The sequence below is a fragment of the Oncorhynchus tshawytscha genome, unplaced genomic scaffold (genome assembly GCF_018296145.1).
Source record: "Oncorhynchus tshawytscha isolate Ot180627B unplaced genomic scaffold, Otsh_v2.0 Un_contig_4572_pilon_pilon, whole genome shotgun sequence".
NCBI lineage: Eukaryota > Metazoa > Chordata > Actinopteri > Salmoniformes > Salmonidae > Oncorhynchus > Oncorhynchus tshawytscha.
Genome location: NW_024609806.1, coordinates 543,525 through 571,379, shown reverse-complemented (window position 1 = coordinate 571,379; position 27,855 = coordinate 543,525). Strand labels below are relative to the sequence as shown.

At 44.6% G+C, this 27,855-nt stretch overlaps 2 protein-coding genes and 1 long non-coding RNA gene across 7 annotated transcripts; all 3 read left to right on the top strand.

The window, feature by feature from the left end:
• Positions 1–1,948: 1,948 nt before the first annotated feature.
• LOC112230012 lies at positions 1,949–8,571 on the top strand. Of its 5 annotated transcripts, XM_042318507.1 has the most exons (6): positions 2,361–2,583; positions 2,671–2,728; positions 2,813–2,928; positions 3,378–7,757; positions 8,100–8,187; positions 8,322–8,571. In XM_042318507.1, the coding sequence occupies exon 4, from the start codon at positions 3,650–3,652 to the stop codon at positions 7,265–7,267; it is 3,618 nt and encodes a 1,205-aa protein (XP_042174441.1). In that variant the 5' UTR covers positions 2,361–2,583; positions 2,671–2,728; positions 2,813–2,928; positions 3,378–3,649; the 3' UTR covers positions 7,268–7,757; positions 8,100–8,187; positions 8,322–8,571. The 5 variants fall into 5 exon arrangements, with proteins under 5 accessions (XP_042174439.1, XP_042174441.1, XP_042174440.1 ...); XM_042318505.1 differs by lacking the exons at positions 2,671–2,728; positions 2,813–2,928 and adding an exon at positions 1,949–1,980 and having other exon boundaries at positions 2,228–2,502; positions 3,646–7,757; XM_042318506.1 differs by having other exon boundaries at positions 2,361–2,728.
• A 1,673-nt stretch (positions 8,572–10,244) lies between these two features.
• hacl1 (2-hydroxyacyl-CoA lyase 1) lies at positions 10,245–22,761 on the top strand. Its single transcript, XM_042318494.1, has 17 exons — positions 10,245–10,503; positions 10,837–10,941; positions 11,043–11,083; positions 12,076–12,156; positions 12,317–12,389; positions 12,577–12,654; positions 12,823–12,917; positions 13,230–13,342; positions 14,546–14,681; positions 15,083–15,188; positions 18,763–18,846; positions 20,225–20,326; positions 20,413–20,567; positions 21,420–21,578; positions 21,742–21,849; positions 21,992–22,178; positions 22,280–22,761. The coding sequence occupies exons 1-17, from the start codon at positions 10,453–10,455 to the stop codon at positions 22,310–22,312; spliced, it is 1,707 nt and encodes a 568-aa protein (XP_042174428.1). The 5' UTR covers positions 10,245–10,452; the 3' UTR covers positions 22,313–22,761.
• On the top strand, positions 19,054–20,028 carry LOC121845960. The gene is made up of 3 exons (XR_006082931.1): positions 19,054–19,079; positions 19,397–19,626; positions 19,673–20,028. It is a non-coding gene; the product is annotated as an uncharacterized LOC121845960 (long non-coding RNA).
• Positions 22,762–27,855: the final 5,094 nt, after the last annotated feature.

Below are 27,855 nucleotides of genomic sequence, written 5' to 3'. Positions count from 1 at the left end.
TTTCTAAAATCCACTATGGGAAAAGTGTATGGTGTAAAAACGATTGGAACCATTTCCCTGTTTGACTACTATGTTTTATGGGGATTATGACTCATTCCTGTGGCACTCTATAGGGCTCCGGCCAAAATAAGTGCATTATATTGGGAAATAGGGTGCTATTTCGGACACAAGCATAGATATGATGCATTATGATGTGACCATAGAAATATAATCACTAGAAAGGATAGAGCCTCTGATCACGGCAATTTGACTGGTAAACTGAACTGTACACCTGACATGATGTTCTGGTGATTCTATTTCTATGCATATGATGCATTATGATGTGACAATGAGTGTTGGGTTAATGGTGCTTTCAAGGCAAGTGATCTTGGTCAAATCATGACTTCCATGATCTTTAGGTCAGAAATTTGGAGCTCTAAAGAGTTGCCAGAGTTTTTGTCATTTTTTTGTGATATCCAATTGGTAGTTACGATCTAGTCTCATCGCTGCGACTTCTCAAAGGTCGAGTCAGGAGTCCTCCGAAACATGACCCGCCAAGCCGTGCTGCTTCTGACTTGGATGACTGTTGAAAACAATTTTTCAATGTCTGAGTTTTTTTTTTCTTTTTTTCGGTTGTCTTGAACGCTCTGAAGTCGGAAGTCCGTTGTTTTCAACACGGCTAAAGGCGACACAGTAGGTGACATCTAAACATGACTTTGTGCTTGCTGTCTTTCAGGAGTCAGAGGTCAGTGGGAATGACCTCACCCTCATAGACCTGGGTGACCCCATCAATGACGGTGATGTTATGAAGGAAGACAGGTAAGTGATTTACACTAATGACACATTTGTGACTGGTTACAGGATCACATAGGCCTACAGATACAGATGATGTAGTAGGTCAAAGGTCACCACCTACGGAGAGGTAGGCCCAGAGCCATGTATTTAGAGAGATGGGACATCTATCTGCATTATGTTGCATTTACATCAATATGTAAACATTACACAACACAGTATAATCAAAGATATCCATATGAGAGCTGGCTCCCCATGCGCAATATTGACATTTTAAACACTAATATGTACCTGAACATCTATTTTATAATTGACTTATAATGAAAGGGTAAATGAAAGGCTCAAAGGCACAACATGGAGTCCTTTCCAGTTCAAGAACTACTTGCAGCATTCTACAAACTTCCCTATGATTCTACTTTCCCCTCCTCTCATTATAGTGACAGGTTCCTTTTTCTGTATCCTTGACAGACCCTGTTCTAGAGACAGATCCCAACTCTGTCACTAGAGGCTGATGGGTACTTTGTCATCCCATCCCTGAAATGACATCTGACAAGCCTCTTGAAGATTAAAATGACTCTTGAGCTAGTAGGCTTCAATCTAGGAGGCCAAAGGAGAGAGTGAGTTGAATCAGGTTGATCTGAAGACATCCACATCACTCTGACACTGGAGGTCACTCTCAATCCCAGGAGACCCAAAGGTAAATGCTTCCAGTGTGTGTGTGTGTACATGTCTGTTTGTACACGCAGACAGTAGTTCAGGTGCTATGGCGAATTTGATTGAATTCCAGCCTAAGTCTGCTTTCTGTCGTCCCCATCAGGCTGTGGTGACCCACTACCATGACCCGCAAGGCTGCAGCCTCCCAGACCAGCCTATCCCCCCCGTGCCCTTGGTCAACAATGGTTCCGTATTTAAGGAATATCCATTTGCCTCCTCAATCTCAATTGCATTCTCCTAGAGTCCTCTCTTCCCCTCCTTCTCAAAACCCATTGGATGAGAAAGCCTCCATTTTGTCCATCTCTCAATGGGTTTTGACCTCTCGGGCAAATATCCTGACCAACTGACCAATCAGGGATGTTTGGATGTGGCCTACTTCCGTATCCATCCATCTTCTAAGAGAATAGAGGTAATATCATGTAGTTTATTTGTGTATCTTTTTTTTATTTACTTTTCAGCCATTGGAATCTGCTGAGTGAGAATATGCGTGCCGGGGTGAGTTATAGTCACTTCTAAAGTAGTTCATGTTGGTAAGATGGACCAAACATTCCAAACTCGTATTGGTGGAAATCGTGCAGGACCTTTAATTCAGAGGTTCCCAAACTTTTTTACTTAGGCCCCCCCTTTCCTGCATTGTGGAACATCCTGAACCACTGCTTTAATTGACTAGCTTGAGTAAACACATGGTGCAGCAGTGCGCTCCGTTAACAAACTAACTCTATATGGTCTTTTAACATTTCAGATGAGCAGAGATGAGTTTAGTGCTAGGTGCATGGATATTACGAATTGGGTGATGGAGTCTACATCCACTGTGGTCGTTCCCGCCCTTGACCTCACCATGCAGATCAGGCACACTGATTCGTCAAGCTCTTCTGGATCAGGAAGTAATGAGGCTAGAGAAGTGACCTCTCTTGGCCGCAGCGTCAGATTCAGCTTTCGTGGTGGACCCAGTAGACGCACCAGTTCAAGAACTACTTGCAGCACACAAACTCCCACGCCTTTCCCCTCCTCTCACAGGTACCTACCCCCTCCTCTCATAGGTACTTACCCCTATCCCCTCCTCTCATAGGTACTTACCACTATCCCCTCCTCTCACAGGTACCTACCCCTATCCCCTCCTCTCACATGTACTTATCCTTATCCCCTCCTCTCATAGGTACCTACCCCTATCCCCTCCTCTCATAGGTACCTACCCCTATCCCCTCCTCTCACAGGTACCTACCCCTATCCCCTCCTCTCATAGGTACTTATCCCTATCCCCTCCTCTCACAGGTACCTACCCCCCCCTCCTCTCATAGGTACCTACCCCTATCCCCTCCTCTCACAGGTACCTACCCCTATCCCCTCCTCTCACAGGTACCTACCCCTATCCCCTCTTCTCACAGGTACTTACCCCTATCCCCTCCTCTCACAGGTACTTACCCCTATCCCCTCCTCTCATAGGTACTTACCCCTATCCCCTCCTCTCACAGGTACTTACCCCATCCCCTCCTCTCACAGGTACTTTCCCATCCCCTCCTCTCACAGGTACCTACCCCCTCCTCTCATAGGTACTTACCCCTATCCCCTCCTCTCATAGGTACTTACCACTATCCCCTCCTCTCACAGGTACTTACCCCTATCCCCTCCTCTCACAGGTACCTACCCCTATCCCCTCCTCTCACAGGTACTTACCCCTATCCCCTCCTCTCACAGGTACTTATCCCTATCCCCTCCTCTCATAGGTACCTACCCCTATCCCCTCCTCTCATAGGTACCTACCCCTATCCCCTCCTCTCACAGGTACCTACCCCTATCCCCTCCTCTCACAGGTACCTACCCCTATCCCCTCCTCTCATAGGTACTTATCCCTATCCCCTCCTCTCACAGGTACCTACCCCCTCCTCTCATAGGTACTTACCCCTATCCCCTCCTCTCACAGGTACCTACCCCTATCCCCTCCTCTCACAGGTACCTACCCCTATCCCCTCTTCTCACAGGTACTTACCCCTATCCCCTCCTCTCATAGGTACTTACCCCTTTCCCCTCCTCTTCTTGTAGGTCTTTCTAAAAACATTATTCCCATGTCCCTTGTTATAAGGACAAATATCCATTCCAGATCCAGATCATATTTTGTATTTTGTTATCATGTACTATTAATTTCTGTTGTGCATTCTGCAGTTCCATGACCTCTTTGCTGAGTGATGACGAAGAGCGATATGTCTCCTCACCTGAGGGTGGTGATAGAGAGATGAGACACAGACCCCACTCGGCACCACTGAGTTCTGTGTTTGGAATCTCTGAGGATTCTGTCTTCAACATGGTCCAGAGAGGCCAGTCGCAGAGTGACATCGTACTGTCGTCCAGTTGGAGTAGACGGGAGAAATACAGACCTGTCAAAATACCAACGGACACCAGGTTTATGATGGGTATTGTAGAGTTGGTAATGAACCTTCTCAACTCCAGATTGGCTGAGCTAATGCGAAGTTTCAGTCAGGGAACTCTAGGTCCGCTGTCTGGTAGTATCTCAGCAAGTCAGCAGTTTGCCCAAGAAATGCTAAGCATGGTGTCTGCTAAGATGTATTCCCATGCCATAGAGCATATTGCGCACGACCACAAGTCTCCCCTTGAGTTAGAGAGGGAGCTTGAGGCCATATTGGGTCCTCTGGCTGGACAGGTTATAGTCATCATCATAGATAGCATCTTTAAGGCTAAAGCCAACGGAGGAAACGAGGGACGAGCGACCAGCCCCTTGACCTATTTTCTCACTGCCATTTCGGCAGAAATACAAAGCCTAGTTGTTCAGAGATCGGCTAGCAGACCGTCCACCAGACTGTCCAACAACGACCCACTGCTGAACATTTCCAAGTCAAAGGTCTTAAGATCAGTTCTGCTCAAAATGGCAGAACTCTTTGGCCAAGGTCCAAGTGAAACCTGTCTAGTTCCACTAGTCCAGAGTCAGTCCGACAACTCTGTTTGCGACTGGACTCTGAATGCAGGCACCGTTCATCCAAGTCAATTTCTGTCCCACAACAGAATGACAGAAGTGTCATCCGATGTTGTGGATCTTGTACTTGAGGTTTTTGGGATAACAGGATTTTTGGATAGCGGGAGCCCGTCAAGGCCACAGAGTGCCTGCTCCTACAACTCAGCTAGTGGAGCAATAGATATGAGAGCTCTTGCTGGGGACTTGGTCAGACAGGTGTCTGTCAAACTCAGACCCTTTGTCTCTGAGAGTCAACTCTCCACCATGTCCATGACAGATCTGTCATCATCTATTTCTGACTCCACCTTGAAGCAGTTGTGTTGTAGCTCTGCTGTTGCTGCAGCAACTGTCTGTCAAGCAATCAAAATGGAGCTCGAGAACCAGAGACCTAAAAACCTGTCAGCCAGAGACCTACTATCGTCTCTGGTAGAGAGTATTGAGGACATGGATATTTCTGACATCCTCCAGGGCCCGTCGGCCATTTTGGAGGAGGCTGCTATGATTAAGCACCCAGAGATGTCCACCTCGACAATATACAGGTCTCTGCTTCTCGACTCATCTCTCGCCTCCTCTAACATGGTCACTGAGAGCATTATCTTCAACAGCCCACGCCCATCAGAGGAGAATGTGAATATTCAGAATGTGCTCCCTGTTGATAAAGTTGACATCCTCCATGGTCAACCAGTGGAGGGGTATATCGTCAAAGCTGAGCAATGCATCACTCAGGTCATTCAGGATGCAGCTGTGACATATACTGGCGTGCTGGATAAAACCGACACTTGTGGGAAACTGTCGGAAGTTCTGTCTGTCTGTGTTTCCGCTGAGAATATTGAGGATGCATCCTCTGATCTATTTGGTGGAATTATTTCTGACCTGCATGAGGTATCCGAGGTCAATAAGACCTCCATGCGTACGAAATCAGGTCGCAAAATGTTCTGGATGGAAGTGAGTTCAGGTTCCCAGAAGATTTATACCAAAACCCTGGATAAACTGAGGAAGCTTTTCACCTCTCACCTTCTCACTGAGGGAAAAAATACTCCTGTGCAAATTGAGTTCTATGACACTGGACTACTTGTAACTGAGACCACTGTGGAGGTATCTCCTGTACAGAAGACAGACAGTAATACCTCTTCAATGTCCTCAGCCCACCAGCTCACCCTCGACACCTGCACTAAAGGGGTCATCAAACAGGTGATCTCGGTGCTGAGGGTGGAGACTTCAAAGGAAGTCAAATGCGAGAGCATGTCAAATGCATCCTTCGACTTCAACCAGAAGTTGGACTCTATCATTTTGAAATTGGAGAGCCTCACCATTTCGAGTGACGTGATGTCAGCCAGGATTGCCACGCTCACGCGATCTCGTAGTGTAGCCAGCAGAACCTCTAACATTTCCATCCAGAGCTTTCACAGTGCTGAGTTCCGAGCTACGGCCAAACAGATTGTGCGTGAGGCCATTCTCAGAGCTGCTAGCGAAGCCAACTGTTCTTTGCCACAGAGCATGCCTAGCAGCACCTTCTCACACCATGTGGTTTCTACAACTGAAGATATAGTGAATATGATCATGCAAGACCTTGAAAATCTATCCCAGTACACAGTGGAGGACGCAGACTCCTTCCCACTAGGAGAGAAAAAGCTGCAGTCCCAGCTCAATCCCAGAGTTGTCTTTGACACCTTATTGGATGCTGCTCAAACCATGTACCACAGAGTAAAGGATAGACTGAACGTCTTTTTGTCTTTTCCACCCGTGTCCGTCACCACAGCCAAAGATGTGCTGGACTCCACCCCTGTGGAGACACTCAGATGCTCAAAGTCCCCTGACACTGCTCTTGTTAAGGACAGGAGCCGCCCTCCGTCTGTGAGAAGTGAGAAGCCATTTTCAAAAGTCAGTTTGACTAAAAGGTCTAAAGCCCTTGTGTCTTCGAGTGGCTCCTCCACAGACCACCATGTAATTGACACATGCAGTGAGGATGTCACTCTGAGTATGTCAGTTGTGAGCGACACCAGTTTGAAGAGAACCTCTCCTCTCCATGGTAGTGGATTGAGTGCAAGTTGTGAACCTCTTGTGGCTCTACAAGACGGAACAGTGGCAGTCAGCCAAGAAGGCTTTAGCAAAACTGCAAAGAAGACGCTCAGCTTGATCCTAAATGTGATCAAGTGCAGATTGGCCAACTCTGAGAGTTCATCTGTTGGGCAGAATGCAAGGGAGGAGTGTCTGATAGCCACTAACATGTTAGACTCTCTACTGGAGAGCCTTGACCTGTTGCCTGACATGAGTGCTGCCAATGAGATCACAAGGACAGAATGCCATACCTCTAATGCAATGGACAAGACAGGTTCACAGTCAGCGCTTGTGAATCAACAAGAAATAAACATATCTGACACCAGTATCATAGTGAAAACTATAATGGATACATTGAAGACAGACGACTCAGAGATGACTACAGCAGAAGAAAATCTGGATAGGCTCCTGTCAATCGAAGCCCTTCAAGATGCGTCTGGCAACCTGATCGCAAAGGTCCATGGTCTCATTCAGGAGATAACCATAAGCCGCCAGCTTCAATCCACGACTGGCCACAGAAGCCTCTCTCAACCAGCGCTGCCAAAGCCAGCACTGAGGAAGCTGTCAAAGGACGATGCGTCAGAGCTCATTTACAGCTTTGCCCAGACTTCTGTTAGCAGACTCCTGGGACAGTGTTTGGGTAGGCCTATGCCACCAACGGCTGACAGGGTTTTGGATCAGGTCATCAAGTTGATGACAGACATGGTGATGGACAGCCTGACTGATCTGTCCAAGTCTGCAATGGAGGATGGTAAGTGAAAGTACCTCTTCATCTGCATAGGACTTCATTGTAACATGATGCTCACTACATTGCGTTTTATGATGTGAACTTTGCTGTTTGTGTCCAAAATGGCACCTTCTTCCATATTTAGTGCCCTACTTTTGACCAGAGCCAGACCCTATGGGCCCTGTTCAAAAGTTGTGCACTATAAAGGGAAGAGAATGGCTTTTGGGACACAGTGACTGACTTCCGTAGTTGCGTCCTCTTCTCCCAGTTATTGTACCCAGGTCGGTCACACCAGCTTGCTCGTCTTACTTAGACACCAGCAATGCCGCAAGTGACATCACTCATGGTGTTATGGCTGACCTTAATGCTACTGAGGAATTCCCTGCCAGGGGCCTTAGCCCGGCTAATGTAAAGGCTGATGGCATGGCCCACCTTCCCTCTGCCAGGGGGGAAGAGACTAAGAAGAACAGGAAGTGGCATTTCCTACACAAAATTGTCAAGATTCCAAAGATCAGGATTAAGGTAGAGGGCTCAGTGTCTTTAGATTACCTATGTAAGGCAGGGCTGAAATGTACCCTACAGATTCACTAAACCCCTATTGTCTCTGCATTAGAACAATGCTGTTGTCATTGTCTTTAGGAGGTTGAGTGAGGCCGCTGTAATACAATCCTAATACACATGGGAGAGAGATTCAATGGATGTGTTCCAAATTGCACCCTATTCCCTATATAGTGCACTACTTTTGACCAGAGCTCGATGGGCCCTTGTCAAAGGTAGTGCCTTACGTAGCCAATAGGGTGCCTTTTGGGATGCATGCGAAATATTTTACACAGGCTCAGTTGTCCTGATGTGTTTTGTCAACAGCTGTTCAAGACAAAAGGGGAACCGAAGAGCCACCCTGAACAGGATTCTCTGCCTACCAAACGTCTCAGAGAGACTCGTATTTCACAGGGTAAGTGATAAGCATCGATAATGTCATATTGATGTATCACCCTATGGCCAGCTTGTTAAAACGGTGACTACAGATACAGACGGGCAGACAGATACACATATTCATTTTCTGATTATGAAATACTCTTATCACAGATGCTGAGTGTGAGGTTCCAGAGGTTCCATCCACTTCCCCACCCAAGGAGGCCCTGACAACCACACTGGCCCCTGCTCCCCAGGAGTCCCAGTACCGTAAACGCCCTCTCATAGTCAGGGTGTTACGAGCTATCTCCAGAGCCGTCTCCAAACCATTCAGAGAAGCTTTTGGGAAGAAGAATTAGCCAAATGCCAGATTGTATTACTATTTTATTCAGAGCCTTTATTTAATAAAACATTACTGCATTGATTTCTGTCTATAGTTGTCTTACTGTTTGTGCAAGATAATGGTAAAGTACTTCAAACCACATCGTCAAACATATTTATAGTGAAGTACTGTTTATGTTTATTGATTGTGGAAATCCCATTTTAATACAGAAAAGATGTCACATAAAGACAGACATATAGGAGAAAACTCCGACTATTCACATGATCAAGACACAACTAAAGCCATGAATGGATCATATTATTATACCTTTATTTCAACAAGGAACACAGACTGAGACCAAGGTTTCTTTTACAGCTGGGCCCTGTGTAGACATGTTACACATTCAGGTTAGCTACAATGATTCAGAAACTACACAAGACAAACAAGACCATCACAGATAACACAAAAATACAGCAGCAGATTATTACATTTGCACACAGGTTATTCCCCTAACAGGTTATTCCCCTAACAGGTTATTCCCCTAACAGGTTATTCCCCTAACAGGTTATTCCCCTAACAGGTTATTCCCCTAACAGGTTATTCCCCTAACAGGTTACTCCCCTAACAGGTTACTCCCCTAACAGGTTACTCCCCTAACAGGTTACTCCCCTAACAGGTTATTCCCCTAACAGGTTACTCCCCTAACAGTTTATTCCCCTAACAGGTTACTCCCCTAACAGGTTATTCCCCTAACAGCACAATAACTTGCATTACCCGAAAGTTTACAAGCAATACAAAAATAAAAATCCTCTAATAAATATTTAAAATGGGCAACAGGGGGACAAGACTCAAATTTAAGTTTAGTCTGCAGGCTTTTCCATTGGCAAGGAGCGTAACAGGAAAAGGCAGCCATACCCAACTCTGGAAATCACATGGGCCTCAAGTGTAATCCTTGCTTGAGACCTGGTTTTAGGAATTCTAATTCTAATATTGATGAGTGATGATAAATAAGATGGTAGTTTATTCAGAAGTGCTTCATAGACAAACACGAGAACATATTCTCGTCTCATGGACAGCGAAGTCCAACCCACATTTTGATACAAAACACAGTGGTGAGTTCTGTAGCTAGCGCCCGTAATAAACCTAAGTACTCAATGATAAATAGCATCCATCGATTTAAGTGTTGATGCCGTAGCATGCATGTAGATAATATCCCCATAATCTATAACAGACATAAAAGTAGCTTGCACAATTTGTCTTCTATTTGTAGAGGACAAACATGTCCTGTCTCTATAGAGGAAGCCTAGCTTGATTTTTAGCCGTTTATAAAGTTCGTCAATGTGCATTTTAAAAGACAGTTCATCATCCAACCATATCCCTAAGTATTTATATGCAGAGACCTGATTCATTCGAGAACCATCTAAGCTCGTGTAAGTGCAAGTGTATTTTCAACCAACTTTTTGAACCTATTTAAAATCATAAAATGTGTTTTCTTTGTTTCTTGTTTTAAATGTACATTTTATTTTAACCATTTTAAAACAAGATGAACAGAGAACAGTTGTTACACTTTCTATAAAGCCCATATCTATAATGCATACACTCAAGTCATACACTCATAATTACTTAATTTAGTTAAGTATAAGTGCAGTTATAAACACATAATGAGACCTTGTGTATTTCTTGCAATAAAAAAAGAAAAAGGCTACTAGTTCATACATATTCATAACTACTATCGTACGGCTCATGTGATTGGCCCTGAACCCGGAAGTCGTATAAACGGGTCATGCTTTGGGCAGCAGTGCCAGAAGTCGTCCAGTCACTCAAATTTGCACTCTGTGGAGTAAGTGGCTATCGAAATATCTATCGATTGTCGCTACTCATATAATGCATTTTGTAATGCGGACAAAAACCAATGATTTGCAAGAGATCTAAAAACGACGTATAAGCTATTGAGTATCACTAACAGATTTCTGGACAGTAATAATGGAAGATGTGACAGGCGCTCAGCTCATTGCTGAGGCACTAAAAGCTCAGGTGAGATATGTGCAATTTATATAAAAGAGTATTACACTGTATAACGGTATTGCTACGGTTTGGTAAATAATATATTCGTCGCTGATCATGTCCTTGGCAGTGACAATGTAGCACTAGGAGTTGTGAAAGTGTGTCAAAGGTCATTGCACTGGTATAGCGAACTATTAATATTTGTGTAGCAAAACATTTAGATGTTTATGTGGATGTTTGTTAAAATATGGAATAGCATATGTTAACACCCCTGTTGATGTATGCCAAAGTGTGTGTCAATGCAAAGAACATCTAAACTACACTGTAACAATTCATACTGTATCCACATGTATCTCTCTGCAGAATGTAGAATATATGTTTGGAATAGTTGGTGTTCCAGTCATTGAAGTGGCTATGGCAGCTCAAGCCTCAGGAATCAAGTATGTGGGAATGCGCAATGAACAAGCCGTAAGCCACCTTTTCTTTTTAGGAATCTTCCCATGACATGTTTTATGTGAATTGGTTGTGGGTACACCAGTAATACAGATGTGGTGTGTGTCATCCAACAGGCTTGCTATGCTGCGTCTGCTGTTGGTTACCTCACTGGACGGTAGGAGGATTGTCATTATAAGAGAGCTCTAGAGATACTATCTCTCCTCTCTGAAATCCCTGACCTATCTCCATACATTGTTAATGTGGGAAGCAACCCATCTGCCTAGAGAGACTACTCTCTCCATACAATACTAAACCATGGGATATTAACTAGCCAGACTTGTGTGTGAGGGTCAGTTTCATAGCTGTTTTACATTGCTGTCTCTCAGTTTGTTTTCCTGTCTTACTGCCTGTTCCTCTCTGTCTGCTTATCTTCCTGTTTGTCTGCCTGTCTGTCTGTTCCTCTCTGTCTGCTTATCTTCCTGTTTGTCTGTCTGTCTGTCTGTTCCTCTCTGTCTGCTTATCTTCCTGTTTGTCTGTCTGTCTGTCTGTTCCTCTCTGTCTGCTTATCTTCCTGTTTGTCTGTCTGTCTGTGTTCCTCTCTGTCTGCTTATCTTCCTGTTTGTCTGCCTGTCTGTGTTCCTCTCTGTCTGCTTATCTTCCTGTTTGTCTGTCTGTCTGTCCCTCTCTGTCTGCTTATCTTCCTGTTTGTCTGCCTGTCTGTCTGTTCCTCTCTGTCTGCTTATCTTCCTGTTTGTCTGTCTGTTCCTCTCTGTCTGCTTATCTTCCTGTTTGTCTGCCTGTCTGTCTGTTCCTCTCTGTCTGCTTATCTTCCTGTTTGTCTGTCTGTCTGTCCCTCTCTGTCTGCTTATCTTCCTGTTTGTCTGCCTGTCTGTCTGTTCCTCTCTGTCTGCTTATCTTCCTGTTTGTCTGTCTGTTCCTCTCTGTCTGCTTATCTTCCTGTTTGTCTGCCTGTCTGTCTGTCCCTCTCTGTCTGCTTATCTTCCTGTTTGTCTGCCTGTCTGTCTGTTCCTCTCTGTCTGCTTATCTTCCTGTTTGTCTGTCTGTTCCTCTCTGTCTGCTTATCTTCCTGTTTGTCTGCCTGTCTGTCTGTTCCTCTCTGTCTGCTTATCTTCCTGTTTGTCTGCCTGTCTGTCTGTTCCTCTCCAGTCCAGGGGCGTGTCTGGTTGTGTCTGGACCGGGACTCATTCATGCTCTTGGTGGAATGGCCAACGCTAACATGAACTGCTGGTATGTTAGAACTCTACAAACAGAAGGCCCTTCTACTCATGTTCAGTGGTCCTTCCTTTCAAAAGAAGGGATGCTATCCTTACACTGAAAATGATCTGAGGACTCCAAACTATCTCCGCTTGTCAGTTGATGTCATTGTGTGATACTACTCTCTCTGTAGGCCTGTGATTGTTATTGGAGGCTCCTCCGATCAAAACCAGGAGACCACTGGGGCGTTTCAAGAGTTTCCACAGGTACTAATTCAACCATGAGGTTTCTGACTATTGAACATTAGGGGGTGGTTTCCCGGACACAGATTAAGCTTAGTCATGGCCTAAAAAGCAAACTCAATGGAGAATCTCTATCCAGGAAACTGGTCCTAGCAGTTTAATTGCTGAAAGAAGACATCATTTGTTATTTGTGGTCCTCTTTGTCCGTCAGGTGGAGGCGTGCCGACTGTACAGTAAGTTCTCAGCTCGGCCCAGCAGTCTGGATATGATCTCCTCAGTGGTAGAGAAGGTATACAGTCTCCTCTGACTCCCTATGTTTAGTCCTCTTCATATCATTTGGTATCACCTGCAATTGTTTTCTGAACTCTAATTTTCCAGCTTAGCAAGGTAACTTAAGTGCTTCAGAAGAACACAGCCTTAATTGATTGTGAATGGAAGGGTATTTGTTCTGTCTTAGGCAGTACGCACTAGCATGTATGGACGTCCCGGTGCTGTATACGTAGACATATCTGGGGACATGGTCAATGCTAAAGTGGACAGGAGCAGAGTCAGGTTGGTGGCTATCACTGTCTTTCATCCATTTAAAATGTATACTAATGTGTTACTGTTGAATATGTATACCTCTGAATTCACATCACCATAGTCATTTTGATTTTATTTTGTTTTACCTTTTAACGTCTGAAGTGAACAAGAAATGACCAGATTTTGTTAAATTAGTTAGAAAATATAGCACTATATCAAAGTATTCTCATCAGAGAATAGCAATACGCCTAGATAGACCTTCATGATTTATTTACCTATGCAATGAAGTTGATAGGTAACATGTTTAATATTTGACCAATTCTTTCCTATTTCCTTTGTCAGAGAGGTGCCCTGTTGTCCACCTCCTCCAGTGAGTATGGCTGACCATATGGCGATCACAGAAGCACTGGATGTTCTAAAAGGAGCCAAACGGCCTTTACTTATCATTGGGAAAGGTAGGCCAAACAGCCTTTACTCATCATTGGGAAAGGTAGGCCAAACAGCCTTTACTTATCATTGGGAAAGGTAGGCCAAACAGCCTTTACTTATCATTGGGAAAGGTAGGCCAAACAGCCTTTACTTATCATTGGGAAAGGTAGGCCAAACAGCCTTTACTTATCATTGGGAAAGGTAGGCCAAACAGCCTTTACTTATCATTGGGAAAGGTAGGCCAAACAGCCTTTACTTATCATTGGGAAAGGTAGGCCTTTACTTATCATTGGGAAAGGTAGGCCAAACAGCCTTTACTTATCATTGGGAAAGGTAGGCCAAACAGCCTTTACTTATCATTGGGAAAGGTAGGCCAAACAGCCTTTACTTATCATTGGGGAAGTTAGGCAATGCTTTTTAATAGCCAAACCCAGAACTGACATCTTGTGGAATTGCGTCAGGTACTTGATTCAGTTCTGTGGGGAGATATTAAGAGAAAGATACAAAGATACAAACGTGACTCTTCACCCCCCCTAAACAGAAACGCTCTGCAAGTTTATGGGCCTAATGTCCCCATCCCCTTCTGACATTGAAAAGATGCGAGCACCTGTGAAATCGTGATTTGTGATGATCAGTAGTGAAAAATCAGCATACCAGAACAGAGTTCCTCGTTAGTGGAAGGCAGCCTAGTGGTTAGAGCATTGGACCACAAACTGAAAGGTTGCTGGATCGAATCTCCCGAGCTGACAAGATAAAAATCTGTCGTTCTGTCCCTGAGCAAGGCACTGTTCCCCGGGTGTCGAAGACGTGGATGTGGATTAAGGCAGCCCCCGCACCTTTCTGATTCAGAGGGTTACATACGGAAGACACATTTCAGTTGAAGGCATTCAGTTGTACAACTGACTAGGTATCCCCTTTCCCCAGTCTGTTGACAGACGCTACTACCAGTTATGTTACTGTCTGTCCTGGAGGGATCAATAGCCAGCTGAAATGCACTGTAACACCTATAGCATTGTACCAGGGTTCCGCTGAAAACAGGACCACGTTCAGTAGACAAAAGTTGTGGACATGATTACTCATTCTACCTGTCAGAGAGGCATGTTTGTTCTACATGCTATATTTTTATCTGAACATTACACAACGTTGTGTTCAGCTGAATGCATCCCAGCTGGGAAGGTCAGTCTGTTAATATCAGTGTGGCGGTGCCCTCTGTCTGTTTCCCTCTGCAGGTGCAGCCCATGGAAGAGCAGAGGGGGCTCTGAGGGAGCTGGTGGAGGGGTGTGGCCTGCCCTTCCTGCCCACCCCCATGGGTAAAGGGGTGCTGCCTGATGACCACCCCAACTGTGTTGCTGCTGCCCGCTCCAGGTCAGCCACTCCTTCTCTCAACTGGCATCATATTCATGCACAGACCTTTGACTGTATAAGTAGGACCAGGATGAACAGACCAGGAGAACTCTGGGCCTTCCTGAAATCCCCATCTATAACTAGTCTCTTTTCATCACATTTGGTTTAATCTGATTGTGTTCTTTTCCCTGCTCTCTTCCTCTCTTCCTAACCCTCTTCATCCTCTCTTCCTAACCCTCTTCATCCTCTTTCTATCCTCCTCCTCTTTTCCTAACCCTCCTCCTTCTCTCTTTCTATCCACCTCTCTTCCTATCCTCCTCCTCCTCTCTTCCTATCCTCCTCCTCTCTTCCTAACCCTCCACCTCCTATACTCCTCCTCTCTTCCTATCCTCCTGGTTCTATGGTCTTGGTGTGGACTGCAGAGCTCTGCTCCAGTCTGATGTTGTGGTCCTACTTGGTGCCAGGCTCAACTGGATCCTGCACTTTGGCCTTCCCCCCAGGTTTGACCCCCATGTAAAGGTCATCCAGGTAGGTCAAAGTTCACCAGTAGGGTTGCTTTTTAAATGTTATTTTCAGGATTCCAGATTTTCTGCTTATTACGTCAGATTTTCTGATTTCTGGAATCTTCCAACAGGGATTTCTGGGAATTTTGGGAAAGTTGCCATAATTTCGCAACCCTAGTCACAGGTCATGTCGTAGTGTACTGCAGTTCATTGTAACCAGGTATAAATGTCTTTGAGTCAGTCTATTGGATTTAGTCTATTACCTAAATAGCTTCTCTATAAGTCTCTTGTGGTCTGTCTAAATAATGTCATGGCTGTCATAGTGCTGTACAGTACATCTGTAAGGTGGTGTGGTAAATGGCCAATATACCACGGCTAAGGGCTGTTCTTATGTACGATGCAACGCAGAGTGCCTGGATACAGGCCTTATCCCGTGATATATTGGCTATATACCTTAAACCCCAGAGGTCCCTTATTGCTATTATAAATTGGTTGCCACCACATTCGAACAGTGAAAATGTTTTTTTGGTCATACCCATGTTAAACGGTCTTTTATAAGCCGGGTGGTTTGAGCCCTGAATGTTGATTGGCTAACAGCCGTGGTTTATCAGACTGTTAACCACGGGTATGACAAAACATGTATTTTTACTACTCTAATTACGCTGGCAACCAGTTTATAATAGCAATAAGGCACCTCAGGGGTTTGTGGTTATGGCCAATTTACCACGGCTAAGGCCTGTATGGTATATTGGCCATATACCACACCCCCTTGGGCCATATTGCTTAAATATACAGTACCTCGGCTTTAACCCAATCAGCATTCAGTGCTCAAATCACTCGGTTTATAAAAGGGAACGCTATATACACACACACACACACACACACATGCATACATACAGTGGCAAGAAAAAGTATGTGAACCCTTTGGAAATACCTGGATCTCTGCATAAATTGGTCAAACTTTGATCTGATCTTCATCTAGGTCACAACAACAGACAAACACAGTCTGCTTAAACTAATAACATACACACAATGATACGTTTTCATGTCTTTATTGAACACACTGTCAGTTAAAGCTTGGTCGCACATGGGTCTTCCAAATGGACAATGACCCCAAGTATACTTCCAAAGTTGAGGCAAAATGGCTTAAGGACGACAAAGTCAAGGTATTGGAGTGGCCATCCCAAAGCCCTGACCTCAATCATATAGAAAATTTGTGGGCAGAACTAAAAAGCGTGTGCGAGCAAGGAGGCTTACAAACCTGACTCAGTTACACAAGCTCTGTCAGGAGGAATGGGCCAACATTCACCCAACTTATTGTGGGAAGCTTGTGGAAGGCTACCCGAAACGTTTGATCCAAGTTAAACAATTTAAAGGCAATGCTACCAAATACTAATTAAGTGTATGTAAACTTCTGACCCACTTGGAATGTGATAAAGAAATAAAAGCTGAAATAATCATTCTCTCTACTATTATTCTGACATTTCACATTCTTAAAATAAAGTGGTGATCCTAAATGACCTTAGACAGGGATTTTTACTAGTATTAAATGTCAGGAATTGTGGAAAAACTGAGTTTAAATGTATTTGGCTCAGGTGTATGTAAACTTCCCACTTCAACTGGATATTTTATATGTATGTATATAAACTCGGCAATAAAAATAAACGTCCCTTTTTCAGGACCCTGTCTTTCAAAGATAATTCTTAAATATCCAAATAACTTCATAGATCTTCATTGTAAAGGGTTTAAACACTGTTTCCCATGCTTGTTCAATGAGCAATAAACAATTAATGAACATTGGGGCGGCAGGGTAGCCTAGTGGTTAGAGCATTGGACTAGTAACCGGAAGGTTGCAAGTTCAAACCCCCAAGCTGACAAGGTACAAATCTGTCGTTCTGCCCCTGAACAGGCAGTTAACCCACTGTTCCTAGGCCGGCATTGTAAATAAGAATTTGTTCCTAACTGACTTGCCTAGTAAAATAAAGGTAAAAAAAAAAATGCACCTCTGGAACGGTCGTTAAGACACTAACAGCTTACAGACAGTAGGCAATTAAGGTCACAGTTATGAAAACTTAGGACACTGAAGAGGCCTTTCTACTAACTGAAAAACACCAAAATAAATATGCCCAGGTTCCCTGCTCATCTGCGTGAACGTGCCTTAGGCATGCTGCAAGGAGGCAATCAATTGCAATGTCAGTACTGTGAAGACGCCTAAGACAACGCTACAGGGAGACAGGATGGACAGCTGATCGTCCTCGCAGTGGCAGACCACGTGTAACAACACCTGCACAGGATCGGTACATCCGAACATCACACCTGCGGGACAGGTACAGGATGGCAACAACAACTGCCCGAGTTACACCAGGAACTCACAATCCCTCCATCAATGCTCAAACTGTCCGCAATAGGCTGAGAGAGGCTGGACTAAGGGCTTGTAGGCCTGTTATAAGGCAGGTCCTCACCAGACATCACCGGCAACAACGTTGCCTATGGGCACAAACCCACCGTCACTGGACCAGACAGGACTGGCAAAAAGTGCTCATCACTGACAAATGCGGTTTTGTCTCACCAGAGGTGATGGTCGGATTCGCGTTTATCGTTGAAGGAATGAGCGTTACACCGAGGCCTGTACTCTGGAGTGGGATTGATTTGGAGGTGAAGGGTCCGTCATGGTCTGTGGCGGTGTGTCACAGCATCATCGGACTGAACTTGTTGTCATTGCAGGCAATCTCAACTCTGTGCGTTACAGGGAAGACATCCTCCTCCCTCATGTGGTACCCTTCCTGCAGGCTCATCCTGACATGACCCCCAGCATGACAATGCCACCAGCCATACTGCTCATTCTATGCGTGATTTCCTGCAAGACAGGAATGTCAGTGTTCTGCCATGGCCAGCGAAGTGTTCTGTGTTCTGCCATGGCCACGTCTGGGACCTATTGGATCGGAGGGTGAAGGCTAGGGCCATTACCCCCAAAAATCTCCGGGAACTTGCAGGTGCCTTTGTGGAAGAGTGGGGTAACATCTCACAGCAAGAAATTGCAAATCTGGTGCAGTCCATGAGAAGGAGATGCACTGCAGTACTTAATGCAGCTGGTGGCCACACCAGATACTGACTGTTACTTTTGATTTTGACCACCCCTTTGTTCAGGGACACATTATTCAATTTCTGTTAGTCACATGTCTGTTGAACTTGTTCAGTGTATGTCTCAGTTGTTGAATCTTATGTTCATACAAATATTTACACATGTTAAGTTTGCTGAAAATTAAAGGCAGTTGACAGTGAGAGGACTTTTCTTTTTTTTGCTGAGTATATTTTTTTGTATATATATATATATGTATATATGTATGTATGTGTGTGTGTGTTAGCCTTATCATTATGTGGTGGAACCTGGTTATTTCTGTTGTGTTTGGCCGGTCTTCCAGCTGCTGTTACATGTGTCGTGCACGGTGCTCTTCCTGTCATGTGTCGCGCACGGTGCTCTTCCTGTCATGTGTCGCGCACGGTGCTCTTCCTGTCATGTGTCGCGCACGGTGCTCTTCCTGTCATGTGTCGTTGCTGGTATGTTGTAGTAACGTTCCACATACTTTATTTATGTCAAGGTTGATCTATGTGCAGAGGAGATGGGGAACAACATGCAACCTGCTGCGGCTCTCCTAGGGGATGTCAATGCTATTGTCAAGCAGGTAACACCACTCAGTCCTAGGGGACGTCAATGCTATTGTCAAGCAGGTAACACAACTCAGTCCTAGGGGACGTCAATGCTATTGTCAAGCAGGTAACACAACTCAGTCCTAGGGGACGTCAATGCTATTGTCAAGCAGGTAACACAACTCAGTCCTAGGGGGTAACGTCAATGCTATTGTCAAGCAGGTAACACAACTCAGTCCTGGGGGACGTCAATGCTATTGTCAAGCAGGTAACACAACTCAGTCCTAGGGGACGTCAATGCTATTGTCAAGCAGGTAACACCACTCAGTCCTGGGGGACGTCAATGCTATTGTCAAGGGTAACACAACTCAGTCCTGGGGGACGTCAATGCTATTGTCAAGCAGGTAACACAACTCAGTCCTGGGGGACGTCAATGCTATTGTCAAGCAGGTAACACAACTCAGTCCTGGGGGACGTCAATGCTATTGTCAAGCAGGTAACACAACTCAGTCCTGGGGGACGTCAATGCTATTGTCAAGCAGGTAACACAACTCAGTCCTAGGGGACGTTGCTATTGTCAAGCAGGTAACACAACTCAGTCCTGGGGGACGTCAATGCTATTGTCAAGCAGGTAACACAACTCAGTCCTGGGGGACGTCAATGCTATTGTCAAGCAGGTAACACAACTCAGTCCTGGGGGATATCAATGCTATTGTCAAGCAGGTAACACAACTCAGTCCTGGGGGATATCAATGCTATTGTCAAGCAGGTAACACAACTCAGTCCTGGGGGATATCAATGCTATTGTCAAGCAGGTAACACAACTCAGTCCTGGGGGATATCAATGCTATTGTCAAGCAGGTAACACATCACAGGCATCTAATATGTGCCCCATATCTGTATGTTACTGTATTGCTGGGTCCTGGTGGTCTGTACAGTGGTCTGTATTTACAGTGCCTTTAACAAGTCTCAATACACTTTACAATAAAAAAAAATGTTTAAAACAAATGTTTTTTTTTAAAAGAAACAAGCATTGATTATCCTGTCTGTAACAACTATTTGATTTTCAGCAAAGTATACATGGAATTGAATTGGTACAGATGTAGGATCTTATTTGAACCAGTTTGCTACAGCAGGAAAATAATCCTGCAGCAACAGGAATGTGAATTATTATGTGGATTATAATAATTTGACATTTTCTGTAGGGGTTGATACATTTCTCATAGGGGAAAATCAAGTCTGAAATGTATAAGAGTAAACACTTCAGAAGCCTTTTTAAACCTCAAATATACAACACATTTTACATGTCCTGCATTGCAGGAAAGTTCTCCTGCTACAGGGTGCTCAAATTAAGATCGTACATCTGTACTTGATTCAGTTTGCTTAGTTTCTACTCCTCATCTGAACTTTCAGCTCCTAGAGTATGTTCATAAAGATGGCTGGAAGTATCCAGCTGATACAGAATGGTGGACCACATTGAAAGAGAAGATGGCTGCTAACGCAACAATGACAAAGGTGTGTTGGTGTGTGCGTCCATGACCTGTGACCTAAGCAAGCTAGCCTATCTACCACCCCTGATTTGATTGTGTTTCTCTCTCCAGGCATTAGCTCTTCAGTCAACAACACCCATGAACTACTACCAAGTGTTCCACCACATCTCCCAGCTGCTGCCCCACGACTGTGTCATCGTGAGTGAGGGGGCCAACACCATGGACATTGGGCGTACCATGTTGAACAACTACCTTCCTCGACACAGGCAAGGCATGCCGCCTCACACAAGTCTCTTCCCTGTAGGCAAGTAGGAATTAGTTGTTGTCCAGGAACCTGACAGGTTGACTGGATGACTCCTCAATGTAGTGCTGCCTGGCAGGTTGACTGGATGACTTCTCAATGTAGTGCTGCCTGGCAGGTTGACTGGATGACTTCTCAATATAGTGCTGCCTGACAGGTTGACTGGATGACTCCTCAATGTAGTGCTGCCTGGCAGGTTGACTGGATGACTTCTCAATATAGTGCTGCCTGACAGGTTGACTGGATGACTCCTCAATGTAGTGCTGCCTGACAGGTTGACTGGATGACTCCTCAATATAGTGCTGCCTGACAGGTTGACTGGATGACTCCTCAATGTAGTGCTGCCTGGCAGGTTGACTGGATGACTTCTCAATGTAGTGCTGCCTGGCAGGTTGACTGGATGACTTCTCAATGTAGTGCTGCCTGGCAGGTTGACTGGATGACTTCTCAATGTAGTGCTGCCTGGCAGGTTGACTGGATGACTTCTCAATGTAGTGCTGCCTGGCAGGTTGACTGGATGACTTCTCAATGTAGTGCTGCCTGGCAGGTTGACTGGATGACTTCTCAATATAGTGCTGCCTGACAGGTTGACTGGATGACTTCTCAATATAGTGCTGCCTGACAGGTTGACTTCCCAATGTAGTGCTGCCTGACAGGCTGACTAGATGGACTCTCTTAGTATCTTACCCCCCCAGATATTGTTCCTTGCTTCCTACTTAACACACAGACACACACAAAGATACCTTTTTTTTACACACTCTGAGCTCTTATTAACACAGCCGTGTGTGTGTGTGTGTGTGTGTGTGTGCACGTGCAGGTTGGATGCTGGCACCTTTGGGACGATGGGGGTGGGTCTGGGCTTTGCCATCGCGGCTGCAACAGTGCAGAGGAACCAGAACACAGGCCAGAGGGTGGTGTGTGTGGAGGGGGACAGTGCCTTTGGATTCTCTGGGATGGAGGTAGAGACCATGTGCAGGTTGGTACAGTCAAGGTCTCTCTCACATAGCAAAATGTGGTTGTAGTAATCACTGGTCAGGTGCATAGGAGAATTAAAGTGTCAACACCCTAACCTAGTCATTGATGCTTTCCCTCGTTATTGATGCTTTCCCCTCATCGTTGATGCTTTCCCCTCTGACCAGGTATAAACTCCCGGTGGTCATCATCGTGGTCAACAACAACGGGATCTACAGCGGCGTGGATGCAGAGACGTGGGAAATGATGGGGAAGATGGGAGATCTCACCACTGTGTGAGTACAGAGGGGTTTGGGTTTAAAGGTCAATTTGGGACTGGGCCTACTCTGACTGTCAAGGTCAGGATTACCTCTAGTGATGGTATGTTGGTCATCTTGTCCTCGGTTCTCCCCCTCCACTCTCCCCTCTCCTCTCCAGAGCCCCCCCTGTGACCCTGCTGCCTGAAGCCCGCTATGATGAGGTCATGAACGCCTTCGGAGGACGAGGGTTCCTGGTGCGGACAGAGGAGGAGCTGCGTAGTGCCTTACAGCTCAGCCTCAGTGACTGGGAGAGACCTAGTCTCCTCAACGTCCTCATAGACCCCTCCTCAGACAGGAAGCAACAGGTAACTACAGGACAAATCTGACATAACACCCCGTTCCCTGGTCAAAGCCAGTTGTCAAAGCCAGTTTGACTGACTGTCCATGGTCTGTCTCTGTCTCTTAGGAGTTTCCATGGCTAACTCGCTCCAACCTGTAGGCCAGTGAGGAAGACCTGCTTCCTTCTGCCACCTGATGGACAAATTGGGTACATCCCAAATGGCAACCTCTTCTCTATAAGTTTCATTCTCTATGGGCCCTGGTTAAAAGTAGTGCACTAAATAGGGAATATGGTGCCATTTGGTATGCAGCCCTTGTCAGTGAAGTTTCTCTCTATAACGTGGTGTTTGGAGACAATGACAGCTCCTCTCTCGACCATGAGAAGGCTGCATGTGTTTTTGTATCTAAAAAATAATCATGTTTCTATGAAATGTTTTAATCAAGTCACATTTACTACACGGTAGTATTACATTTTCGATTTTGGAAATTTATACCATGATTAAGATGTAGATTTGTGAGAAAATGTCAGGTATAATATTTGTCTTTGGCTGGTTTACTATATTTGTACAAGTGTCCTTGATAATAAACTTAGTTGCAGACAAACTGAAAGATATTAGTAGTTATTTTAGAAAATTATGAGTGAATTCAATGTCTTTCAGAGCAGTAGACTAGAGGACTCTTTGCCACTTCCTTTTGAAGTGTCCTGTTCATCTCTCCAGTCCCTCAGTCAGTGTGCCTTGTCCCCAACAGTACCCAGGTAACTGCTGATATTACAATGTCCTCCAGCTGAAAATAAGCTCATGTGTAGCATGTGGTCAACGCAACTCCTTCCTCAAACTAACCTCTTACCCCTCTTCAGGGTTCCTCTGCCAAGGAAACATCATGGCTGACATTAGTTAATGAGAAATGTGTGCAATGTCAGTCTGTGTGACATTGGGTTGGAATCAGTGGAGGCTCCTCGGGAGGAAGGGAGGACCATCCTCCTCAGTGAATTTCATAAACATAAAAACAGTGAAACATTAAAGTGAACCTTTTCAGATAAAACTAAATATATTAATGTCGCCAAATAATCTATTAAAATACAGTGTTGCAATGAAGGTCGACAGTAGCAATAACAGCACTCTGTAGGGTAGCACTATGGTGTCGCTGGAGGACAGCAGGCTTCCTCCTCTGGGTACATTGACTTCAATATAAAACCTAGGAGGGTCGTGGTTCTCACCCCCTTCCAAAAATGTACACAAATTCCAGAGGACTTCCTTCAACCTTTCGGAGCTCTTGCAGCATTAACTGACATGTTGTTGACCCAATCAAAGGATCAGATAATTAATCTAGTACTGAAAGCATAAGCTACAGCTAGCTAGCACTGCAGTGCATAGCATGTGGTGAGTAGTTGACTCAAAGAGAAAGACAATAATTGAAGCTAAACAAAGGAATTTATTTTTCAAATGAAGCGAGAGAGAGCTAGCTATATATATTTTTCCACTTTCACTTACTTCGCTAGCTAGTTTAGCCTACTCAAACACCTGGCTCAAACAGAGAGGGATGCTATGTTACCTAGCTAGCTGGCTAAGGCTATCCAACACTGGAACTCTTCCAAGTCACGGTAAGCTTTTGGTTTTATGAATTTATTGCCACTGGGGCCGCCAGTGTAACTGCTTGCTAATACACTGTAGTGCATTATTGTAGCGGGTTTACTAACGTGTTAGTTCTAGTAGCCATGTTGACTTGACGTGAGCTAATATGGTGACAACGATGTAGGCTGTGTGTAGCGGTTATGATATGAAGATTTGGCTTGGAATGTTTTTTTTTCACCTGACAGCTGATGTGCTGTGCACTGAAGTCCACAAGTGAAGAGAAAGGTGAGAGGAGGAGAGCGCGTAGATGCAAGAAGGAATTAGTCAATGATCAAAGTAACACTGTGTGTGTGGCTGCTATGGAAGTGAACTGTGTTTGTGTGAGTGGGTGTATTCATTCCACCCACTCTGTTAAAAAACATTTCTTAAACAGAAGCAAACAGAACAAAAAGGGGATAAACATACCTGAATTTCTCCAATAGAAACTCTTGTTTACAACTGTTGGGCTAATGATTACACCCTAGATCAGCTCGGGGCAGGCAAGAGTGTGCAAGGCGGTATTGAATGTGTCACTGTCTGTCACCTTGATTACTGAAATTTCTCTCGACCTGTGCACCTACATTGTAAACTTTCACTCATAGGCTAGGTTGTAGCATCCTCATGATGGCTATAGGGTAAATGTGAGTATCCTAAACCTATCAATGTTACATTGAGATAGATGAATGGAATATGAATGACAGTCATCCAATATGCTGTAATAGAAAAAAAATCATCCCTCATCTTAAACAGTACCGACCGCCACTGGTTGGAATAAGGCCTGTGTGTGTGTGTGTGTGCGCATGCATGCATTTTCAATGTGTGTCCCTGCCTGGCCAGCAGCACCCTGCATGCCTGTCATTCCTCTCTATAGGTCAGGGATTTCCACTGGGACTGGGAGGACAGCTGGGTCCCTGCCTGCTTCCTGCCTTGAGGCCTCCCCAGCCCAGCGTCACCCCCCCACGCCCTCCTCCCCTTACAACCGTAACTAAACTCCACCACAACCTGCACTCAAATAACACATTTCCTTATTTGTTGGATATGTAACAATTATTTACTTAACAAACAGTAAGATATTTCTGTCCTGCTAATGCTGTGTTTTATCGTCTCCACTCTAGCACCCTGCAGCTAGTCTGGGTGTTGAGGACATGGGTTCTACGAGAGATAGCTTGAAGCTGACATTATATATTAAAAACATTTTTTTTTACCTTTATTTAACTTGGCAAGTCAGTTAAGAACAAATTCTTATTTTCAATGATGGCCTAGGAACAGTGGGTTAACTGCCTGTTCAGGGGCAGAACGACAGATTTGTACCTTGTCAGCTCGGGGATTTGAACTTGCTACCTTCCGGACTTGTGTTGGTGATAAAAACCTAAAAGCTAGCACTCTATAGACAAGATGTGGTCTGTGTGACTCGAGATAGAGAGAGCCTGGAAGAATTAAGAATAATGTTGTCTCATCTTCCTGGCATCTGGGAAACTAAGTAAAAGACCATCCTGTGTAGATAACCAAGGTGGCTTATGGGAAGGTTAGAAGTGACTGACTAAGCAATCTTGGTATCAGCTATATAAAAACTGTGCGTTGTCTGTAAAGGCTAGACTCTCAGCCTAACAGTCAGTCAAGACTGGTGGGCCGACGGTCTCATTATTGCAATACTTAATTGATGTTAAATAAAGACGATTGTTTGAAGAAATGACTAAGACCAAGTCTCTCTCAGTACTGAATTTCCACAACACTTTTCTGTGGGAACGAGAAGCCAGTGACTGTGTTCATTATTTCATGACCCGCCACTACTCCTGTCTCACTCAGGCATCCTGATGGGTCAGAGGTCAAAGCCCCCCCCACCCAGGATAAACTGATGAAGGTCACCCAGACTGTCCTTCTCAAATTATATTTTAGGGTCACACAGAGCACAAAATGGCTTTAGGGAAAATTGTCTCTGTATTCTTTTATCAACTTCATTAAGATAATAGAATGGGCTTCATTTCTAAAGGCATCTACAGAGAGACATCTGTACTCTGCCCACAAATCACATTGGTCTGGTTAGGGAACCCAGAGTGGTAGGACAAAGAAAAGCAGAAGTAAGCTTTTATTTGGGCATCTCTGCAGGCAAATGAACCTTAATGAAATCATGGAGTGAAATATGACATGGTAATTGAGTTACGGGGAGGGCAGAACGGCAGCCAACTCCTACCTACTCCTGTCCTGTACCCATGGCTCCCTGCCACAACCTGAGCCCTCAATCTTCTGCCTCAGGCACACACACACACACACAGAGAGAGCTCATTCTGAGAGATCATACAATTCCTTTTTTGCTTTTCAGTTCATTAGGGCATTTACAAAATAGTCCCAGAGTAATGTTACTGCTCGTGAGGTAGACCATCAGGCTGACTATAGAACACTAGGCCAAATCCGGGAGAGTTGATGACAATTCTAGCTGTGGTGTGTTCAGTTCAAGACTCTGTCTCTCTGAGGATATTTATGCCCTGCCAATACATGAAATAGTACAGACAGACACAGCACTTTGTCAGCAGCTGCCTGCTGACAGAGTCTTTTCTCTGCTTGATGCAGGTCCACTGCTGTGCAATGTGTTCTCTTCCTTCCTGAGAGAACGTCAACAGAATTTCCGTAACTGTCAGTCTGCTCCCCACCACACACCAACCATCCAATCACTGTCAACGACAGAGGAGACTCCTCTACTCGGGGATGCTGACAAACCCCTGACTCCCAGCCCCATGTCAGACCAACCAGATGCCCTGACACTAACTAGAGACTATTGACTCTGGTCAAAAATGTGTATGCAACCATTTGATGTGAGTTCCTTGGCTGAGTAAATAGCTTGTAACAGTCAACAGCTTCCATTTTCTCATCTTTATTTTGTTCTCAATAATGCATGTCTGTGTCAAACATGTTTTAATTATGAAATCAGAGAGGAGTTTTGAAATCCTGATATGCGAGCGCATTCACCACCACCAAGCATTGTGTAATGTTATCACATGCTACCAGTGTACCTACAGCATACAGTACACTCATATTAGCCAAACAAATGGATATTTAATGTGTTTATACACGGTTAAATGGATAATACATTTATACCTGTCATATAAAAGTTGACGTAATATTCAGTCATTACAGTTATACAGTTACATTAACAAGAACCATCAATATTTCTTTAAAAGCATATACCTTGTCGAGAGTTGACTAATATTTACTTACAGCATGTAGGCTTCATTCACAGCCTCCTTTGGCAAATCGGTTGCATTTTAAACTTGTAAATTACAGTACCACTAACATGCAGATGTAACATTTAGAACAGTCTTGAAATTACATATTTTCATACATCCACTTTTACGTGAGCAACAATATTTTCCTAAGTGTGGGTGAGGTTAAAGGTCGGCCTCCGTTGGCACGGCGACCTATAGCTTGTGGTAAAGAACAGCTTATCCTGAAACGTTCTCTTAAACTACTGAGGGAATACAGGAAGTAATGCAGACTACAACTATAGTGTTCAGTTCTCCACTGAGTGGTGCAGTAGTTCTGCTCCAGGTATTTAAGCAGGCAGGCTGGAGGTATCAAGAGGAGTACTGCTATAAATACGAGACAGGAAGATGTCCAGAGCTTTCTAACTGATGCACCGTAGACTGTCATAAGGTTTTCCACCCTAACTATCGGAATTCACTTCCTACCAATTAGCAGCTAAAAAAGCTTCCTGATCTGCAATGAGGAAATGATTTAAGAACATGTAGCAGTAATAATAACAGTTTGCCTGCCTTCACGTGTCATATCTCCCTGCAGACAGTAGTTCACTGAGGTCCTCCTCTTTACCTGGAGGACTGATGGCACAAGTCATCAACATGTACAGTAAGCACATCTGAGTGAGGAGGGGGACAGTGTAACAGTCAGTGTGCAGCATAGACTCATTGGTCTCATCTGTGTTCTACAGTGGATATGAGGGAGGATTTCTCTGAAAACATTATGTTAGAGGTTCCTGAGTTAAACCGTGGAAATGTCAATCTAAACTAAAGCAAAGCTGACCTTGCCCACAATGTCCAGATTCTGAACGGCCCTCTTCTACTACAGTACAGTGCCATCA